Source organism: Haplochromis burtoni, unplaced genomic scaffold, assembly GCF_018398535.1.
Source record: "Haplochromis burtoni strain Fernald_Lab_line unplaced genomic scaffold, NCSU_Asbu1 Contig_20, whole genome shotgun sequence".
NCBI classification, from domain to species: domain Eukaryota; kingdom Metazoa; phylum Chordata; class Actinopteri; order Cichliformes; family Cichlidae; genus Haplochromis; species Haplochromis burtoni.
In genome coordinates, this window is record NW_024582381.1 from 3,427,572 (window position 1) to 3,451,114 (window position 23,543).

At 38.1% G+C, this 23,543-nt stretch overlaps 1 protein-coding gene across 1 annotated transcript in view; it reads right to left on the minus strand.

The window, feature by feature from the left end:
* Window positions 1–23,543, minus strand: part of thsd7ba (thrombospondin, type I, domain containing 7Ba) — a gene marked incomplete in the record, with an annotated part of 187,892 nt that overhangs the window by 41,998 nt on the left and 122,351 nt on the right. The window contains 2 exon segments of the mRNA XM_042218525.1: window positions 13,764–13,942; window positions 14,462–14,728. Of these exon segments, the coding sequence (XP_042074459.1) occupies window positions 13,764–13,942; window positions 14,462–14,728 (446 nt within the window).

Here is a 23,543-nt window from a genome sequence, read left to right on the forward strand (position 1 = left end):
CTGAGGGGTTGGTTCATGTGCCGGAAACCTGTGGCTGGTGTCATCGTGAGGGCGAGTGTTGCCCATGTCCTTCATTAGGGCTGGTGGTCGGGTGGATATCATCACAGGTTGTTCAGGATTTATTTTATATGGTACAGTAACATATTATTATACATCGACTCTTCTGAGGGTGGTATTATTTGATGGTATTGGCATTTTTGGCATGGTCATTCTCTTATATACGATATTGCATATTCATAATTGTATTTCCTTGTCATCTGGGGCAAAGATGCTGTATGTGTTCTTTGTCTGGCAATTGGGTTACAGAGGTTCTAGGATGTGTGCTTTAGATGGTGCTCTAGGGTCCGGTGTTCTGGGTATTAGAAGCTTCAGGCTTTTGCCAACATCCGATGGCTTTGGCGCTTTGTCGCTGGCGGTTGGACCCGTTACTACTTGCTCTGAGCACTCAGAAGTATTCTTTCGCATTAACTTTTTTTGTGAGGAGTTTTCTTTTCTCTCGGCAGCCCAGGTCCACCCACCATGATACTCAATATGGACAGCCCACACAGTCCGTGGATGTGTTGATATCAGGTGAGCTATTTAGCACTCAAGTTTGATTAAGTGGGGCACCTCACTAATGGGATGACTTATAGAAATCCATAGAGGGAAAAAAGTCGTCCATTCTACAAGCAGACTTATAAAAATGAATAGGCTCGGTCTCAGGAGGGTAGTCCGAAGGACATAGTGTCCATCCATGTTTTACAAAAAGAATTTCAAATTTTAATTTGTGTGACAACAACATTTAACTTTTCCTCAGTCCATTTTTAAGGCGCTTAGGCCATGGACGACAGCAACATTTCTCTATCATGCTCACATAATGCTCCTTTGTATGATAACACTTTCACCTGCATTTGTGGCACAGTGAACTTTTATTGACCTGTTGCAAATGAACCTAACTACTTACAACTAACTACTTCCTCTTTAGTTCCACTTACTTTCCCAGCCTTTTATTGCCCGTCCCAACTTTTTTGAGATGTGTTGCTGCAATCAAATTAAAAATGATTTTTTTCTTCAGATTTTTCATGAATTGTATCAGTTAAAGAATTGATATAGGGGTTTATGAGATTTGCAAGTCATTGTATTTTTATTTCAATTTACATTTCACACAGTGTCCCAACTTTCAATTTGCTTTTGATCATCTGGTTGGCTAGAGACTTTCGAAGGGCTTTAAAATGTAGCTTGTTTCAGAATAATGGCAGCACTTCAAACTTTCTTAACAAATATGCAGGGTCTGGCTTACAGGGGGAGAATATCATTTACCCAAGCAATGCCCTTAGTTAATTACACCTCAATGGTCATCAGATGCTTCATCAGAATATGACCACAAAAGTCTGTCTTTCTAATGAAGCCAATGATGAGTTCACCATCTGGCTGCAGCCAGGTAAGCACAAGATATCTAACATTAATCCTGCAATTTGGGATCCATCCATTCCCTTGAGTTGCTATGGGCTGTGTTTGATTTTCAACAGAAGGATGAACGAGACTTGACTGAGGAAAATTAACTGTATACACTAATGATTCCAACAGAACGGGGTGTACCCATACACTGCATATAAAAATGAATGTAGGTTTTAGAGGTTTTAGAGTCACACTGTGAAACTTTGGTTCTCTTTAACCTTTTAAAAACATTCTTGATTTGCCTATGATCTCAACCACTAGTTTGAAATTTTATTCAATACAGGGCATTCATTTTGTCAGCTGTAATCAAAAGGACAATACAGCAGGGTATGCTTTAGGCCAGAATAATTTGCGACTGATGGGTCACTACAATGTCATCATGCAGTGTGCCTCAGTTCATCATACATATAATTTAAAAAAAAAAGACAATAGCTTTCTGTAAATGCTCAACTCAAGCATGTTCTATTTTCATTTCATAGTCTATATTAAATCTTTGGTGCAAGAGAATCGCTGTGTGTGAATGTTATAATATAATAATATTCTAAATAAACTTAATGCAGTGATAAGATGAAAATGAGTTAACAGCACCATACTGGCAAGGATAGATGCACATAGTATATGCCACAATAATATAAACACTCTCAACAAATTATTTACAGAAGTATGGAAATTACCAACATGACACACTCATAACTATAACATAACACCTGTCACGGCGATGAAGAGAGTCCCTAAGAACATTTACGACAAAGCAGAACAGCTAGTAACATCAAAGCAGCAGCTATCAATTTATTCACAGAGCCCGAGAAGTAAAATGCCTGAAAGTACAAACAATCAAGTGCTTTTACGGTAAGCATAGCCGATGCTGTACTTGCCAAATCTCAAATTTGCACTTGAATAAGGTAAGCAAAGCAGCTTATATTACTGAATAATGTCGCAATAATTGTGTACTTTGGGCTTTATTTTTGCTGCACTGTGAACAGTCATTATTGAAGATTTTCGAAACAACAAGACAGGGGTGCCTCTGTTATGGTAGGTCATACAATCTGGCATACAAAGAGCTCTCAAAAGCACTTCTAGGTCGACACAGTACGTAGAAAATATTGCATATAATGGCTGATACAGTGTCTGTCACCACTGCACCCCTATTTACTCTGGGGAAGTACAACGGCCCACTTGTGTGTCTTCAGTACAAGCCAAGGTTCCTGCAAGATTTATCATATCAATATTGATTCATGGTACTTTTCACAACAGTACAAAGTGGTGACATATTACTGCCAAAAGCAGGTGTAACCTTTGTTTTCAAAGTTCCGTGCACCGGATGAGCATATGCACACAGTCTGCACAAAAATAATTAAATATTTGCTTATGGCTTCAATTTGCCTTCTGCTCAGTACATTGCACCACTACATCTTACATGCTGTGTAAACTGTTTTGCTCATTATATTTGTTGTGCAACCTTATTTGATGTGCAAATGAAGACAGACTTGTTTTATAAAATAAAACAAAAATATGTTAGACTATAAGATATATAACATTTCCTATTCGTCATATTAAAAACATTTTTCGTTATGCGGTTATCCTGAAGCAAAGGACATGATGACTCACAGCTGCTGGCTGTCACAGTAACATGAAAGGCTTTCTGGCTTGAGAATTTTTCAGGAAAAAAAAATGACATTCTGAGATGACTGAATCTGACCTGACAAACCCAGCTAAAATGGCTAAAGGCATTACGGGCAAGTTTTGGCTGCTTGCGGAAGATGTATATCCAACACTGCTCGCAGAGTTGTGCATTCCCAACGTCATATGAACATGATGTGGCTCTCTCATCTCTGGGATATATGAAAGCAACTGTCTGTCAGTGTAGTAACCCCCGTGGGTTCTGCTCCCTTCACACATCAGTATGCAACAACTGCCTCACGTTAAAAAGCTTGCATTTTTCTATTGGTTACTCCATAACTGTAAGATAAATAACAGTAATATATATTATTATTAATTTAAAAACATAATTTATCAAAAAAATAAACGATGGATGGATAGATGGAATTCATATTAATTGTATTCAACTATATGTGTACATATCTATAGCTAAAGACCACGTGTTGGTTTTATTCCTTGGCCAGAATCCTACAATTAGGTCCATAAAATTTGTGCTAAGAAATATAATTTTTTTATATTTTGCCTCAGCACACCACTGCAGTTAAGTTGTAGGAATTACAGCCACTTTTATGCATAGGCCCTCATTTTCAAAGGCTCAAAAGTATCTTAAGTAACATCAAAAGGACTCCAGAAACATGGAATGCTAAAATGTATTGTTTCCAAGTCTTGTTTATAACTTAAGAACACTCCAGAGGAAGTAGGTATATTATTATAAAAGTCTACAATGTAGATGAGATGGCAAAATGCAGACCACTGGTTACACTAAAGAATAGGAAGCAAGGCTTTTTCAGAAATTTTCTGCAACCCCAGAAAACATTGAAAAGTCCTGGAAAACAAAAACAATCTTTGAAAACTCTTTGGACAGATCAAAACAAGATAAACTTGTACCAGAATGATAGGAATGAGAATGTTTTCAGAAGAGAAGGAACACCTTATGAGCTGGAATATATTCCATCATCTGGCAAACATAGTGGAGACAGTATAAGCATGTGTGTCTGCTAGTGGAACTGGACCAGTAGTATTCTTGATAATGTGACTGCATAAAGAAGTAGCAGGATGAATTATGTGTATATTATGTGTACAAGGCTGTTCATTCAGATTCAGTGAATTGAAGGTTCTTTACAATGAATATGGGTAACGACTCAAAAAGCAAAACACAGCCAAACAACCCAACAGTTTCTAAAAGCAACTGTCAACATATTTAGCTAGCTTCAGCAGACAATGTGTGTTGGTAAGAATGTTAGATTCGATGTGTAGGTTGAACAGTATTTTATTTAGTCTGGCTAGTAGGAGAACAGCACACAATGCAGGCTCTAAGGTAGGTAAAACTCCCAGAACTCCAATTTCCCAGCAAACATATGCAGACTCAATTATTTTTTAAACTTGTTTATAACTTCAGTTTTGGCATAGAGACAGTAATAACGGTCACATGTTCATGAAGTGTGATTAGCTAATCCTCACAACTTTAACGGGACCGTGGTTTAGGTCAAATTGTATAATGCATGAACAACAGACACATCGTTTAATCATTTACTAAGTGAACAGAGTTAATTACCCTTTCAAAATAAGATTTAAAATCTGTAGAGAAAATCTGATGAACTGAAACACTTGAAGCCAATTACACCAAATGTATTAAAGATTTATCAACAAGAGCTAAGCCATGAGGAAAGACTAGATAAATATCAAAAACAAGTGCTGACAAGACTAGTAGAAATTTAATCCTGCAACAGCCAACAGCATCAAACATTTACATGTGTTACTGAAAAAACAGTGAGCTTGGGTATCATAAACAGCAGCACCATTAGAGCTTAGCTTGGCAGCAATACCAGCAGACACCATGACATTTCTCATCAGTATATGTGTGGTTGAGATAAAAAAACAAATTGTCAGTAAATTAAGGCCTATTTAAAACCGTGTGTCACCATTTTCATTTTCTTTTCTCTAAAGCAAGACACTGTTACCCAGTAGGATCAGCAGCCCCGTAGCTTACCGACAAATACATAAACACCCATGTGAACGGAGCCAAGAGATCAAGCAATGGCCAAGAAAGCACAACATACCTTCTTTTGACTCTGTCAAAACAAAACAGAGAGTCTGGGAAATAACTGTTGACTGTTGTATTGTATATAGGATATGGTGGGTAAAATCTTAATCATTTACATCTACATATCATTTACATATACTTATAATTAAAATTCTGTCTTACCTTTTAAAAAAGTGGCATAGATTTTTAAAATAATTAAGGAATTTCTTTTGAGACTTTAAAACAACTGTGATGTTTGATGCATGCAACAAGCCCTATTCCCCTATCCTTCACACTGACATTCATGCAGCACCTGCTGCATACATACAAGGCTTTCTCTCTAATAGACACAGTCACCCACATGGATTGATGCATCGGTGCAGTCTGGTGACAGAATAAGCCCAAGATTGAACCGCTGACAACTATTGAACTGTTTCCAATTCACTACAAAAACAACACTGTTTGTAAAAACTTATAAATTAAATATAATTATTCATTCTTATAGACGGGATAGATGAAGCATCATCCTTTGAGAAATGGAAGGCAATTTTATTAATTTTGCATCTTGCTTGTTGTTCACCAAAAAATTCTTAAAACAGCATCCACAGACAAACCGCTTAGCACACATAGTGCATACAGTGTAGACCCCAAGGCCTTAACAGAATTAAGACATGTGTTGTATGGAAAGTGAATATAGTACTTGATGTCTCAGCATTTGGTGGTAAACAGTTGGAGTTTTGATGAAATTCAGATATCTCTAGTAATTATAGATCCAATTTGTGTTTGCCTTGGAGCTCAGCTTTGACATCTGTGAGCTCTCAGTGGCTATCTCTCAGGGCATCTTGTGTTTAGCAGTATGCTACAAATAGTGGTACTCTTACATCAATGAGAAGGGGTTTATCATTTCATTAGAAAGGTTTTTGGGTGAATTTATAATTATGTTTAAAAATGTGGAATATACAGTGGTGTGAAAAAGTGTTTGCCCCCTTCACGATTTACTTTTTTGTATGATTGTCACACTTAAATGTTTCAGATCACCAAACGAATTAAAATATTAGAAAAAGATCCCCAAAAGTTGATTCTGTTCATCTGGTTTTCAGTTTTCAGTGAGAGAAACATTTCGTCACTCATCCAAATGACTTCTGCAGTCTCAGTTGAATGCAGGTTTCCCCAACCTTATAAACAATTCTTTTGTACAATGACTAAAACTAGCATCACTGACAAGATCTTCAGTGGTGCCTTCCTGCAGAAGGCACAGAGTCAGCTGCTCAATGAATGGGTGAGGCAATATTTTTTTTTACCACTGATGTGCTAAAATCAAAAGAGGCATGGATCTGACAGAGACTTACAATGTTTCCAGATGAGAATACTCTTCAAAAGGTGTTTGACTTCACTAAGAAGGCTCGTCTAGCACAGCATGAAAGTCTAAGACCAGGCAACAAAGGAAGTTTGACCCACTTGTTGTGCGTTGGAAACACCAGCAAAATACGGAAATTCTAAGTGTCCAGACGAGAGAAGGATGCCGCACCGAGGATGTGGACAAGTGGGTAAAAAATTTGTCTGACAGACAACTCATCCAAGCAAAGAAAAACATCCTTGCAAAAGGGTTGCTGTGACACAGAGAAAAATCCCGCTAGTAGAACTGATCACAGCCACAGAAACTGCATTGCTGAGACAGGCTGAAACTTTCATCTGCAGCTGCTCTGCTTCCACATCTGCAATGTTGTTGTTTCGAATTTGCTAGAGTCAAAAGAATACAAAACCAAACAGCTATTAAACGAGTCTAATTTATATCACCCTAGAAAGGCCAAAGTGCCCAACTCTTAATCATCTTTTTGCACTCAACTCATGCTAGTGAAAATGGAGCAAGCATTCCACCCACAATGCTTTATAGGCTGGAATAATTAACACAATTGCCATATTTAGAATAAAAATTGGATCATGAAGAATAATAATGAGGGGGCTTTGAATAGTGCGTTTTAGATCAAGATATAGGTCATTGAACGTTTGTCGAAGTATTATGGGCCAAATAGAATAGATAAAACAACCGATGGGCTTGAGCTTCACCCTAACTTAACCTAATAACACTGGTTCGGACACTGCGCCCCCTTAAGAACCGCAGCAAAGCAAAATTATGGCGCAATACACACTCAATGAGTATATCTTAACAGCACTGTGGAAACTTCTGTATTCCACTCAAAATATACTTTTGCAAGAATATGGTGTACATTTCATACCAGCCATTTTGGAAGGGATTCTCATGATCGAATTCAGCTTAAAGGTCACTCCCAAGTTCACAATTTTGTTAATCCTTCTAAGCCAGCGCAATTCAGCAGAATATAACTCACATGGGTGTGTGTACCTACAATTGAGTCCTCTACGCTTGGCAGATCAAAACTCACATGTGCTTCAGACCTTTGGGAGTCCACGACAACACTAGATTGGGCGGAAGCCATATCTCATAACAGTTCCGCGATGTTTGGGCTGGTGATAAAAGCAGAATGCTATGTTTCCACATGTACCCATAAAAAGCAACGTCATTCCTGAGTCTAAGAGCTTCGCAAAACACAAGCTCCGGACCAACATCAACACTGATACCATAATCTCTCCTGCCCACTTTAGTATTTTTGTGATGCCAATTCCTTTTCCTGGGAATATATTAGTTGTTAACTCCAGTAAACAGCAAGATGTAATTCGGTGCATTGCCTTATTGCTCAGGAACTTTTTTAAACTACTGCTTCATCAGTCACAGAGTAATTATTTCTGCAGTATTTGGGGATCATCATAAAAGGTAAATGATTTGTTCTTATGATTTCCTTAATATTGTCTCACTCAGTGCAAGTGTATTATGGTTCTTTGGGCATACGGGGTGCTAGCATGCAGGACTCATCTTGCATGTGTTGTGCCCGCAGTCTCGTTTCTTATGTCTGGGTTGGTCATGGTCTCTAATCCCTCTTGGCGAACGTCTTAAACTGAGCTATGAGTCAGTAGGACCTACTGCAGTACTTGGAAAATGACCTGTTCACTGTTTCTTCTGGTCGCACCCTTACTAAATGTACATAGATCACGGCCTTTTGGATGTAATTTTAGGTAGAGACCCTGAGACCACTCCTAGAGAAAGTTCTCACTTTCCTCGGTTCTCTCCAGCTGATCGTGAGATAACTGCGCCTTCCTCAAAACATTGTTCCAATATATGGGAGACCCCAGATACCTAAGTAATTAAATGGGCTTTACTTTTATAGAACCACCTTTCAGACTGATACGATTCAGTCCTAATCTCAATGAATATTTGTTTCTCAGCTGGTTACGTTTGGGATTGGTGGCATATGTTGTAGTTGCTTTTTGGAAGATATTATATTAATACTCCGCATTCAGTAATATTTATTTAACCCGCATCAGTTTTTCAGATAACTTCTATTTAACTGACTTCTTCATTCAGCAGGTCTGTAAGTAATCAGTCCTTGGTGTGGCAGTGAAACTGATGTCAGGTTTATAAAAATGTGGTCAATCACTGTTAATTCATGATTTAACAACGTGGGGGTGATCACATTTTCACATAGGGCCATGTAGGTCAGGATTTTCTTTCCCCTTAATAAACACCATTTAGAATCTGTATTTTGTGTTTACCTGTTTTATCTTTGTCTAATATTTAAATTAGTTTTATGATCTGAAAGATTTAATTGTGACAAACATACAAATAAATAAGAAATCAGGAAGGGGGCAAACACTTTTTCACACCACTGTATATCCTGTACTCCACAATTAAAAATAAGGGTATACATGAGACACTCATCATGATGGGGAACCCATACTAACTGTAAAAAATGAACCAATAAACATCATATGTATGTAACTTTAAAATTCCAAAATTTTATGATTAACTTTAAAATTCTCTCTATTTTAAAAAGCTCCCTCTCTTTCGTATACTGATCCCCTAATATTTTTCATTAGGTTTTGCCACTTTGAACTGTCGAAGGGATTACAAGGATGGAACTATATTTCGAAAAAATAGAAGAGAAAGAACCAGCCATTGTTTGTCCTGTGGTGACACATCATACCACCTATTTAGTCTTGAATATGGCCAGCATAGCAAACCTCTGAAAGCACAATGAACGCAACGCTTAATTCCTTGCACCGGTATTGCTCATGATTGTTAAAACTCAAAAAATGCCCTGATCACGTTGCGTGTTTTTAATCAACTACCCCAACCATTTGCTCCTGAGAGGAAGTTGGACACCATAGGTGTAGAGTTCAAATGGAGATACATTATAATAACCTCACTTAGAATACGGTTTGTCATTTATGCCTTTATTTCACGTGATAACTATTTAACAATTATTAATAAATAATAAGAATAATCTATGCTAATTACTCACTATCTGTCTTATATTTAGTTATTTATAAGTTACTCATTCGTTATATATATATAGGGTACAATTTGGACATTCAAAAAAACCAAATCAGATTCTTCGTCAGCGGTACTTTCATTAACAGGTATACCATGGGTTGGAGAAGCCCTGTATTGCATAGCATTTGGCCAAAAGGGTATTTAAATTGGCTAGAACATTATCTATCGTAGTGATTCTATGCCATTATTGCCTTACACGATTTTGTTTGGGTTACCATTTATGTATGTGATAGTTCAATTTATGCCGGTCCTTGCCTAGCAGTCAATTCCTTCCTGGTGTGGTCCCAACTATGTCACGCACGCTCCCACTCTCATTCATTATAGTGTGTGGCCACTACCAGCTCCACCACCATCATCAAGTTTGCTGACGACACCGTCGTGGTGGGCCTGATCTCTGATAACAACGAGACGGCCTACCTGAAGGAGATTAGGAATCTGGAGAACTGGTGCCAGAGGAACAACCTCCTTCTAAACGTCAGTAAGACAAAGGAGCTGATAGTGGACTTCAGCACTAAGCAGGAGAGGAACTACCAGACCCCTGTCATCAACGAGTGCCCAGTGGAGAGAGTGGACAGCTTCAAATACCTCGGAGTTCACATCACGCAGGACCTGTCATGGTCCTGTCACATCAACACCGTGGTGAAAAAGGCCCGACAGCGTCTCTACCACCTCAGACGCTTGAGAGACTTCCAACTGCCCTCCAAGGTGCTCAGGAACTTTTACTCGTGCACCATAGAGAGCATCCTGACGGGAAACATCTTAACCTGGTTCGGGAACAGCACCATGCAGGACAGACGAGCTCTACAGAGGGTTGTGCGATCAGCTGAGCGCACCATCCGCTCCGAGCTCCCTGACCTGCACTCAATCTACAGCAGGCGGTGCTGGACCAAGGCCAGGAAGATGGTGAAGGACCTCAGCCATCCCAACAACAGACTGTTCTCTCTGTTGAGGTCAGGAAAGCGATTCCGCTCCCTGAAGACCAACACAGCTGCTGTTATTGTGTGTATATATATATTTATTTATATTTCTTCATACATTCTTATATAGTTCTATACTGTGTATTGTGTATTTTGTTGTACAGTTATTTTATTTTCAACTTTAATTTATATATTTTATCTTATTCTTTCCCAGTTAAATTTACCCTTCATTCTAATTTGTGTTGTACAGTTATTTCATTTTTAACTTTAATTTTTATATTTTATTTTATTCCTTCCTAGTTAAATTGACCCTTTTTAATTTTCATATTTATTTCCTATCTTATTCATAGCCTTTTTTTCTGTTTCTGTAGGTCACGAGCAGTTGTGTAAGCATTTCACTGCATATCATACTGTGTATGACTGTGTATGTGACAAATAGAATTTGAATTTGAATTTGAATATTCCACCACATCCCAGAGGCGCTCTATTGGATTGACATCTGGTGACTCTGGAGGTCAATTGAATACAGTGAACACAAAGACATGATCCATAGCCTATGGTTTGTCAAGGAAATATCCCCCACATCATTACACCACCACCAGCAGTCTGAGGTGGATCCCCGTTTTACCGTCCAAATGCTGCAGCAAAAATTAAGACTCATTAGACCAGACAAGATCTTTCCAGTTTTCTTTTAGAAGATCTTCTTATCAGTGGTGGATTGTAGACTCAATATCCTGTTGATAGCTGCCAGCTGACAGGAGTGGCCTAGGTCTTATCCACTGGGACTGTCCGAGCAAATGACCCACCACAACTCACTTTGGAATAGGTGGGTCGATTTGGGAGATGGAATGTGTCCCATTGTGCTGGATGAGGACTAACTTGCATTATTTCAGTTAATGAGTTTTACACAGATATACTCGCTTTTTTTGGTAACTTGTAACTGAAATTGTACTCAACTTGACCTTGGATGTTAGGTACATACTAATGATAGAAAGATGGATATGCGCCCATGCATGTTCACATTTTGGTCTATCTCTAATTAATCTAAACATAGTTTTGCTATGATTTATATACAGTCAGTGTTACAGCTGGATCCATACATGGATAAAATCAAAAACATTGGCTAGTTGTGACTGAACAACTGCTGCTTAGGGGTGGCGTTTATCAAAGTGCAAACAAGAGTGCCGGGTTTTTAGTATTCTTCAACATGAAGTTAATTCTTTACTTACTCATTTCCCACTTGTACACCACAGCTTGGGGACTTTTTTCAGTGAGAGTGATGCATGCATTATTCATCATGATTAACTTGTTCATGGTCATTCATTTATCAGTACAAAAAAAAAGAAAAAGAAAATATATACATACATATGGGCTTGCTCATTAACAGCACACTTTTGAGTTTACTTTACAGAGCAGCTTCTGCACAGCCTTTTTGACATTGTAGCCATTATTGCTCATTATTTCCATGGTGGCTCTCTCTCTCTCGCTTTCGCTTTCCTTCTTGCTCTGGCTCTTCCTTTCTCTATCTCTCCCCCTATCTTTTGTGCTCACTCAGCCGTGTGACAAGAAGATGATTTGTGGCATGCTGTAAATTTTATAACTGTCGAGCCAATCACTTCTGGCTGGGGCTCAAGGGGAAACATCTGCTGGTAGGTGTGAGGCTAGAGTTTGGCTACAGCGATTCACAGTTCAGAGTCAGCGACAGGAGAGCAAGTGTTTGTGAAAGAAGAGAGACCAATTAGGATTGAGAATTTTTGTTGTCGTGAAATACTCCTAACAGACATTGACTACATTTTTACAAATGTAAAAATAGAGAGCAATGGACGATAGTTACTTTAGGACAAAGCAAGGATAAACCAGAGGATAAATCTTTCTTTGACATCTTGTTGAGACCATTTAGAAGTTTCCTCATTTGACATAACAGGAGGAAGCACCCTCGCAGCTCTATGCCTACAGAACTAGCACAAAGGTTAGAGTATCTCTCCACCCACACTTTGGACAGATGTACTTCACTTTAAATGTCCAATTTAGCAATGTTAACAATGAGCCCCACTCCACAGTCTGGATAAATCCATGAGGACATGGGCAACAGTGAGCTCCAATTTAAGTGTTGAGGGTTATTACAGGGCATTACAACAGGGGCCGTATAGACCTTGTTAGTGGGCACTTAACCATCTGTACACAAATCTCCACTAGAACACATTAGAATATTTTTCACACAGCCATGCCTCATCTCCATACTGACCTCTACAAACTAAAGTGTCCTTTCAAGCCCATTCAAGCATAGAGGCAGCATTCATAAAACACTTCCCCTCTTTAAACCGTGACCCCACGAGAGATGTGCTGTCACAAAATATTCAGGGCTGTGCAAAAAAACCTGACTATGGAATATCAAAAGCTCCCATCTGTCCACTTCCCTCCTCTTTATTCTCTCTTTTTTTTGTTACTTAATTTTCTTCCATTTTTATGTCAAGGAAAGGGCATGTCTTGCAAGGCCATTGATTTGGCGACTCAAAACACCAGACAATGAACTGATCACCCCAGAGTCCCTCTGCCTAAAGGGTAATAAACCTTGTCATTGAAATGTGAGCAGAATTCATCAAAGGTATCCTAAAAGCCTAAATGAGATGTGTCAAACACTCACATGGAAACTGCAGCATGCACCGTACAAATGTTTCCTGTATAAGATAGTGTGTGCCTGCGTACAGTAAGGAGAACACTATTAGCACTAAGACAGTATTTGTTTCCATATTTAGCATAATTCTGTGTTGCATGTACTGCAGAAGTACACGTGACTTCCATTATTTGTTATTATTAATCTCTGGCTCTCTTTCACGGTCTGTCTTTTCTGAGCCTAGTTGTGTCGGAAGTTTCTTCCTGTTAAAAAAGAGGTTTTCCTTCCCACTGTTGCCACGTGCTTGCTCAAAGGGGGTTGTTTAATTGTTGGTGTTTTTCTCTATTATTGTAGTGTTTTTACCTTATAAAGTGCCTGAGATGACTGTTGTTATGATTTGGACCTACATAAATAAAACAGAATTGAAAACTGTATTATCCCTGAAAATGACCAAGTCTGAGAAATAGGAACTTAAATAAGCAGCAAAAGAGCTGATGAGCGCATTTCTGTGTGGTTTTACTGTGTCTCCTCGTGTAAATTTCTCCCTGAAATTTTTAATTGTTATTAATAAATATTAATAAAGATCAAGCAACAAGTGAATACGAATTCCACTTTGAGGACAGATTCATAACAAACAGTTACCTTTCAATATTTGCTTTTTCCTCTTGTATTGGATTCTATATACTACACTGGTGCTAGCCTTACCTGGTTCTTTAAATCCAGTTTGGGACATGGTCGTCCTCCATTGAAAGCTTTCTCTCTCAGCCACTTAGACCTGATCTTTAACCCGCTGCCACAGGATGCACTGCAGGGGGACCAAGCTGACCAGTCACTGAGCTTGCAGTCTATGGGGCAAGGGATGTGGCAAACCTCCACAATGTAGCCTGGAATTTAAATTGGCAGACAGAATGGGCAGGGATGATTCAGACTTGGTCTGCAGCTGCAGTGCAGATCACATTAATTATGTCAGACAGTCACGCTACTGGTGAGTGTTACCCCAGACCCTGGACTTACCCACCGTGAGACCGAGGGCTAATAAACTGACTAATGAGCATTTAATTCCTATGCTGTATAAGCTTTTTACAGTGTGTTAAAAAAATTGTTGTTCTCTGCGTTTGGTTTTTAGCTAGACTTACACAGCAAGGCTTCACGACACAAGCAAACGACCATATAGGACAAAGACTTACAGTTGTGTTTTAGTCACTGACATTTTTCTTTCACATTAAAAGTTAAATTGCTCATACTCTCATCAAATTTCATCATCAATTTACTATATACAGTGAAATAAATTAGAGATATAATCTATGTTGCATGTATCTAATACAATGTTGTATGTTTATGAAGGATACTCATTATTTTTAGCTAAAATGTGTAATTTGTAGGCATATCTCAATTAGTCCTACCTGACTCTGTACAGAGTGCAGGGCTAACCAGGTTCTCCTGCTGGTTAATGCAGGCGACAGCCTTGTGGCGCAGACCTTGGCCACACTCCTTCACCTCTCGATGGCTCATCCAGCCCTGTGATGATCCCGAGACCGAAGGATCAGGGAGTATGCAAGCAGACCAGTTCCCACAGGGCTGGGACAAAAACTCATCACAAGGACATGTCTCTGTCTCCTCCAGCGGGTGCAACTCCTTATTCAAGCAGGTTTCCTTTTTTTTGCTACGACCTAAGCAGAAGATGGATAAACAATGCAAAATTACTGAACTGGATGGGCAGAACATGTTTTGTAATAGGACACGAGGACAGCTTTTTTCCACATTAGATAAGAGTCTTGAGAGATGAATGTATAATAAGGTGTATTGTTTAACATAAACAGCAGTTACAGTAATTAAAAAGTGTTCATTAAATGTAACAGAATGTATTTATGTTAATAAATTTACAAAGTCAGCAGGTGAGAAAACTAAATAACCAGTGTAGCTATTAGCTGAGCGTAAATTGCTAATTTGCACCATTATAACTGTGAGGCTACTTACAGGCACATTGCAAGTTCGCTTGCTCTCTTAAATCCACCATCTCTACTCTTAACGGACTTGTATTTGAGCCTTAGCTAATAAGATCACTGTTTCATTTCTTGTGGGAATCATTGCCTCCCTTTCACTGCTGACTCCGCAAGGCAGTGAATTGCTTTAGAAGCTGGCTTAAAGTTTCATTATTCTCACTCACATTTAAGCCCAAATCATAGTTATGTGCAGAAATACAGTATATTCTCTAAAGATGAACTAAGACAATGTAACCAACTGTTAAATCTGCCATCATACAATAATAGAGCATAAGGTGTTAACATGGAGTGACAGTAGCTGTGTTTTATTGTATAGTTATCAAACGCTATTATGTAGTATTTATTGAAATATATTTGTATAATACTACATTTCTTTCCTCTTACGAGTGATTCCACCACAAAATACTGCAGTCAAATGGCAGGCTTTTCCCATTATGTACCACAAACTGCTGCGAGGCTGGATGTAAACCAATTTACTCAGTAGGTCATCTTTTGCGATTCTAGTCTATGTTTGTTGAGTTCCTTTAGAAGAAACACAGCCGAGGCAGTAAAAAAAACCCCGAGGCAGTAAAAAAACAAAAAACAAATAAAATCATAACCAACAAAAAACACTTATTTGTTCCCTTTGTCGTGTGACGCCCAAAAAACCTCATTGTATAATTGGTGCTGTTCGCAAATGTATTATTGCTTAATTTCTCCATTTATTTTAAACCCCTTGGGGAAATGGTGCATGCTTAGTGTCTGTGTTATGACACTACAGCTACAGCGAAGGTTAGACTTGACTAGAATTGCTTTACCATACTACTTAGACAATATTAAAATGGACAATACAAATAAGATTAGTGTTCCATTCAGTTAAAACATAATTTCTATATTTATAACCTGTTGCAGCTCATTTGTATGTAAATGCACCATAGTTGAATATAGCACATTCGTGCACTGTGTGCTACCGTGAGGAGCAGGAAGGATAAAAAGTGCTGCAGCATTGCAGTGTTCTCCCACCGAGCAGGGAACACAGAGAGATCTGTCATTTAAAAAATCTCTTGAATGTGTTCTGGTAATGGGCATTTATTCCCTCTCATTCTTTTACAACCATGATTTCTCACCAGCACTTAGTGGTTGCTGTTTATTATTAATAATGATCAAAAGTGCAGAGTCTTTGATTCAAAGGGTTGACAATAGTGGAGAAATGGGTGGACAAAGCTGCACAGACACATTAGTTATATCATTAATCTGTAATGTTCTGCTCAGCTGTTACATTGCGATTAAGTGCTGTAATTGTGTTTGGAATGCCTACCTTCCTTCAGCCTGTCTCTTCTTGTTTTATATCACATAATCATTTTTATAAATTTGCCCTTTGGCAAGCTTTTTTTAATTGTATTCCAACAATTTATTTATTTATTTTTTCCTTTTTTACAGCATGCTTACTTACAATCCACAGAACACAGCGCATCTTATGGGTTGCCAAGTTCTGGTACGGCTTCTTTTAATAGAGATTGTGGCACCAAAATGAGTCTAAGAAATGAAAGAGGATTTAACTGAAAACATTTTACACTATCATCCGTCCTTATCACTGGGTATTAGTACATGGGTTAAGTGATATACAGTGGATTGAGCATAAGTATTTTCACAGTTATTTAATGTTATTTAATGTTATTTATAACAACAATAGTAATACAGTGGCTGGAAATGCCACTTTCAATATCTGGACTGGCAACAGATACAACCTGTCAAGCTGCCCAGCCCCTCAGAAGTCTACCTTATGATAGATTGTCTGCTGTGTCATATGATAACATAACACCTATAAATATCCTGCTTTCAGTGATGCATCAGTTAAAATAAAGAAATAGATTCAACAGTCCCCTCTGTTATCACCTCTTCGTGTACTCGTCAGTACTAGAGAAAAATTTAATTTGACAAGCCCACTGCCCCCCACCCACACAGCTCAAAGACTATAAAGGGACAATTCAAGCAAATGGAAGACAAAACGGTTACATGTCTTTATATTTCATCTTCTTGCCATTCAAAATAAAAATAAAAATGCAATTTAGGTCATAATGAGTCCCTGACATTGTTTTGTGTGTTGCTTTTTACATTAATATTAATATCATTTTGTGTGTCTCTTAGATTTGGGGTATACTGTGTGTAAAATTAATGTGTTTAGGGGTTGCTGTTTTTACCAGAGAATCTCCAAACTCTGTTTAATAATACATCAGATCTGCAAATGTGAATCCCTTCTGCCAGATTAAATGCACTGTTAAATTGACTATGTTGAAATTGAAAAAACACTATGTTGCAATCACGTTTACCTATATATTATATATTTCTGTAAAGCACGAAACCAGCATTATAAAGTGCTCCACAGAAATACAGAATAAAGGAACAAACTAATAAAAGAACAAATTGGCTGCCACTCAAGCAACTGAGTGTTTGTATTATGTAGAGACAGATACATTACTATAGCAACATTGACAGTGTATTTAGCAAAACAATGTGTGTGCTGTGACAGTATGATGATATCTGAAGACATGTTGCTAAGGTGTGTAATGTCTATCACTGCTTTCCTTTCCAGGTGATTTTAATGCTTTACAGTAAAGCCTCATAGACTTGAAGAGATACAGACATTGACCCAAAATAATTCTGGTTATATATATAAAGATGAACAGGCTCCACTGTACCTTAAAGACTATCTGAAGAGAATAAATCTCTGTCAAAGTGCAAATTTACTTGAAACTGCTAGTTTTTAACATTAGAGCCTGCCCCGAAGAGCTGCCTCTAAGTGTGGATTCAGAAAGCAGAGACCCTCTGTACTTTTTTCTAATAGCCACTTAAGTCTAATAACCTACAAAGTGTACTGAGATTACTTCAGTTTCCTAGTGTAGTATGACATGTTTACCTTATGTGCTGTTGTATTGCACACATAAATGTACTGTAATAGCACCTCTAAGCAAAAAAGGATTCCTCAAAAACTATCAGGAGACTTTTTAGTGATTAACATGATGAGTTTTTTTTCAATATACATTTATACATCAATTTTCTTTCACTCATTCAATTCAGAGTCACGGAAAAAAGAAACCTAATTTAAAAGTCTTGCTTTAAAAGGAAGAAAATTCAATGTAACCTGCTGTACAAAGAACAGATGGCATTGTATTATTTGTAGGTTTATGCAGTACTGCTTTTGAGGTGGTTATTTTCTTGTTGTTTGGTTAAAATAAATCCTGTTAGTCCCACATGAATAGAACCATTCAACACTTTAATGAATTGCATTCCCCCAAGAATAAGCAAATTGCTACGTTATTGTTACAATTAAAGTAAACACCTCGTGCACTGTAAAATGAAAGCACTATAACAGAACTCCTTGACCCGAGCCAAATGGAGAGCTCACAAACACTCACAACCTGGTAAAAGAGTTGCACTGTGGTTGTACTAATCCTGCTATGCTTGTGCACCTCTGTTTATTTTGTGGATCCTGGGTGTCTTTAGCTCCCCGTGTGCCCAGTCAGTGAGCAGTCCATCTGTTTCGTAACATGATTTGATTGCAAACATTCCTTATCGAGTGTGAACCCACTGCCGTCACAGTGCAATTCACCAACAATCTGTTCAATCTATGCCACTGCTGGTGGTTGATTGAAAAGTGCCAGTGCAATATCACTTCACTGGCAACTTGACTTTGCAGGCAAATTACTAGTTAAAGATCTGCAGGCAACACAAAGAGTGCGATATATAGCTTATTTTAATATTATGCATTTTGTATAGAGATCTTTCCTCTAAATCTTCCATATATAATGTGTCATAACCTGATGCTTCTTTAAAGCCATAATATTATGCAGCATTATTGAACAACACTGCCAAGCATTTGGATGAGAATGCATACCTTTGTATGTTCTGACACCCAACTGTTAAAGAATGATGGCTGTTCCATTGTTGAGGCTGAGCCATGCTCCCCTAGTTCATCTGCACCTGTCTTTAAAAAATACATGAATTTGGCTTGTGAGATAAAGTATTTCCTTAATATTTATTGATTGGTTTATGCATATTTGAAAAGGTTGAATTGATTCATGACTTACGTACGTTTGTTTTTTAAATGTCACCATAAACACTGAGAATATATTATATTTTTTCACACAGATTTTGACTAAAATGCTCTGACTCTTTATTCTTGATATTTTTTCAAAGCAAACCTAAGAAATAAAGTGTTTGTACAATACAATAAGTGTGCATTACAATGTTTTTGTACTAAAAAAAATTCAATATGTGTTAAAGCTGCTATATAACTTGACTGATAGACTTTATATTCTTACATATAATATTAACTTCCTCAAGTTGCAACACTTAAAGTGAATTATTCATGTCAGCAGTCCTACAGTGGCTGAGGAACAGTTGTCATGAATGAAAAAGTCTGACTGTTCAGTTTGTTGTCTGGCTCATAATATTAAAACTTTTGTTATGTTACCCCAGAGTGTGTAATAAATCCTACAAATTTTGTCCTTTTGAATTCCAGCCCACTTCATTAAAACATTTTACCAACACACTTCTTTGCAGTTTGAGTGGACTTTTAAAGACTTTTCAAACCCATCACTTAGCAATCAAAACTTTTACCCATTAAACATAAAAAGTCAGGTCAGCTTTGCAAAGAAACTACTTCTTAACATTAAAATCATAAAAACTCACAAAGAAGAAAAAATACAAAAGAAAAATTATGGAATGAAATCAGCTTCTAGATAGCCATTGACCATCGGAGCGAGCATATTTCAATAAACGCCTGTCTAAAATGATACACAGGAGCTACTTAGGAGGCTCAGAGTCAGAGCGGTTGTGAAATGCACACTAACAATGCCGGCTAAATCATTGAAATGCAGTTAAGGGCGATCGTGGCTCAAGAGTTGGGAGTTTGCCTTGTAATCGGAAGGTTGCCGGTTCGAGCCCCGGCTTGGACAGTCTCGGTTGTTGTGTCCTTGGGCAAGACACAAGAGGGCCCGGTGGCGCCAGTGTCCGGCAGCCTCGCCTCTGTCAGTGCGCCCCAGGGTGGCTGTGGCTACAATGTAGCTTGCCATCACCAGTGTGTGAATGTGTGCGTGGATGACTGGATATGTAAAGCGCTTTGGGGTCCTTAGGGACTAGTAAAGCGCTATATAAATACAGGCCATTTACCATTTAAGGTCTTCAGGATACTTGCACAAACACTGCTCTCGGATAAGTGGGGGAAATAATTCACAGAAGGTAATGTTTGAATACTCATTCTCCTGGAAAATATAGCACCAGCTACTACTGAGCACTTAAAAGGAAAGTGCTGAAAAAAATGATGATTTCCTAAAAGATTTTTTTCACCCAAGTTAAATTCTGACTGATTCAGTTTACAGCGGCATAACAATAATTATTTTCCCTATTAACATTTATATTATTAAGACATTGGTGTATTTATAAAACTAGAATATTATCATTCCCTAGAGTTATTTTTTATAACGGGTTCAATTTTTCAGTATTTTACTGATGTATGAAACAGACCTTCAGCATTTACTATTAAGGTGTTATTTATTCATAGACACTTGAGTTAAAGATGATATGTTCAGAATGTTTTCAACAACACGCGGTAAACCAATGCTGCTAACGATAAACACTAAACAAATCTGATGCACATCTATTCATAACCAGGCAGCCAAATGGAAATGAGTAAAATGATAATGTGAGATGTCCCAAAAACACTCAGCAAAAGATAATGGTGGTGTTCAGTATGCAGTATACTGGTGGATCGTATACCATCATAGTGATAGAAACAGACATTCACACCTATTCAGCATGTGTTTAGACGTTTGGGAATTACAGCACCTGCAAGAAACCTATACTGGGTGAACATGCAAATTCCTCACAGAGAGGCATCAGCCTCCCTATGGACAGTTTTTAAAGTAACAGTTCTAACAACTGAGCCGATGCTGCCTCAATGTGGAGTGTCATATACACTCCCATCTAATTGAAATGGATTGCTATTTTTGAAGCATGTGATATATAAAGTCAGAGGTGTAATAAATTAAATCTGCTACTTAAAACAACATGTTTGTGTCCTTTAGTATATAAGACAGAGGGCAGGGTAAGTGTTCAGAAGCTGACAGAACAGTAAACAGTGGGTATGGCTGTTCGTTTTATGCCTTTCTCCTTTCAAGCACAGCCTGTTTGTGAACATAAGTGGAATGGTACGAACTAAAATATGAAAAATAATGTATACAGAGCTTTACAAACAGCTTTTATTCTAAACAGAGAATTATACCCACCAGCCACTTCATTCATAGATAGATCTTGCTACTACTGGTTTGATCTCCCATTGTGACTTTACACCTACCTTAGTTCTATGTGGCACAGATTCAACGAGATGCTGGAGATGTTACTCAGAGATTTGGGTCCATAATGACAGTGTCACACAGTTGCTTTAGATTTGTCAGCTGCATATCCCTGATGGGAATCTCCCATTCCATTACATCCCAAACATGCTCTGTCAGATCGATATCTGGAGAATGTGGAGGCCAGTGGAGTACAGGAAACTCACTGCCATGTTAAAAAAATCACTTTGAGATGATTTGAGCTTTGTGACATGGAGTGTTATCCCTATAGAGGAGGCATCGGTCTTTAAGGGATGGATACACAGTGGTCTTAAAGGGATGGACATGGTCAGCAACAATACCAAGGTAGGCTGTGGCTTTTAAATGATGCTCAGTTGTTACCTGAGGCCCAAAGGATGTTGGGAAAATATACCCCAGACCTTTACACATTACACCACCAGCCTGAACTGTTTATACAAGCCAGAATGGACCCATACTTTCATGTTGCTTATGCCAAATTCTGATGCTACCCATAAAATGTTGCAGCAGAACTCATTAGACCAGGCAACATGCGCCCAATCGTCTACTGTGCAAACTTGTCAGCTACAGTATACCATGAGATTGTAGTCTTATTTTACTATTGCAGCTGACAGGAAAGGGACCTGGTGTCGTCTTCTGTTTCTGTAGTGCATCACCTTCAAGGCTTGAAGGTTGTGCATTAAAAGATGATTTTCTGCTTGCTGTTGTCTTTCTGTCAGTCCAAAGCAGTCTGGTCATTCTCCTCTGATCTCTGCAATAGCAAGGGAACTGCCACTCACTGGATATGATCTCCTTTTTTGCAATCCAGAGATGGTTGTGTGGTAAAATGCCAGTAGACCATCAGTTTTTGAAATAGTCAGAATACCCCGTGTGGCAACAGCAACTATGCGACATTCAAAGTCACTTCAATAACCTTTATTCCCCAATGCGATGTTTAAACTTCAGCAGGTCGTTTTGACAATGTCAATGTGCCTAAATGCATATTTACATTAGAAATCAATAAAATGGCTATTGAATGTATATTTACTTTTGCAAGTTTTCCACCCTGTTTAACCTGTAATGATTAGAGGTTAGTTTTTACATTGCCTTTTGTCACTTGGATCTCCATCAGTGTATTACAAGCCTAGTGTCCTGGCAGGCCTAAGTTGAAGCCGCCCAAACATGATTGTCTATGTTTGTTTGTTTGTTTAAATACAAATGTTGCAGTTCTTAAGGTAGCTACTGCATTTTATTAGTTTACTTTTAATAATATGCAATATTAAAACCTTGTAAAAGCAAACCTAGAAAGAAATGTAGGGATAAAGATAAGGTACATTTTACGAATTTTAGTTCTCTGATGATGTTTGTCTACTTAAGTCCACTAAATATAGTTTATGGTGATCTAGATCATAGATACCAATATGTGGTTAACCGTTTGGTGCTTCATGGCGTAAAGTACATAAAATACATTTTCCGGTTTCTCCCTCTCTCCTGCCACTCACTGAGTCTTTGTGCAGAGCTCTACATGTGCAATCCCTCTGTTCAGTTTACAGACAAGTATAGTGCTTGCCACTGGTATATGAGGCTGGTATATGCTTCACCAGATAAAGGTACATCAAAATACAATAGTAAAAATACATTAAAAATTTAAAAAGTTGACTAGATGGGAACAGAGAACACTGAGAACACTGAAAGCACTGGTTGCTTAGTACTCATTTCCAAATTGGACCTTGATTTTAATGTCCTTTATCCACCTGTATCCTGTCAAATATCTTCAAATGCTGAAATCATTCTGAGAAAATTATTTCACTGTCATCCAGACAAACAGACATAAAATTCTTCCCACTAGAGTAGCTGTCTCAAAGATCAGATTTTGCCATGATGAGACGCACAAACAGACGGACCCAACAACTGAAAACCATCCAAATTCTTCTGCCCTGGTACCTATAGGCATACAGACACCTTGACTATTGGATGACTGACCAATCTAATACCAACGTTAAAAAGGATAACACCGGCTGCAATGACTGTATGCTGTAGTTTACAAACTTCTTTATCCTTACACTTGGTAAAGAAAGTAGGATCATTTCCAATCAAATGTCCAGATAAATTTGGTGATAAAAAGTGATAAAGACACAAGTGAATTGAAATAT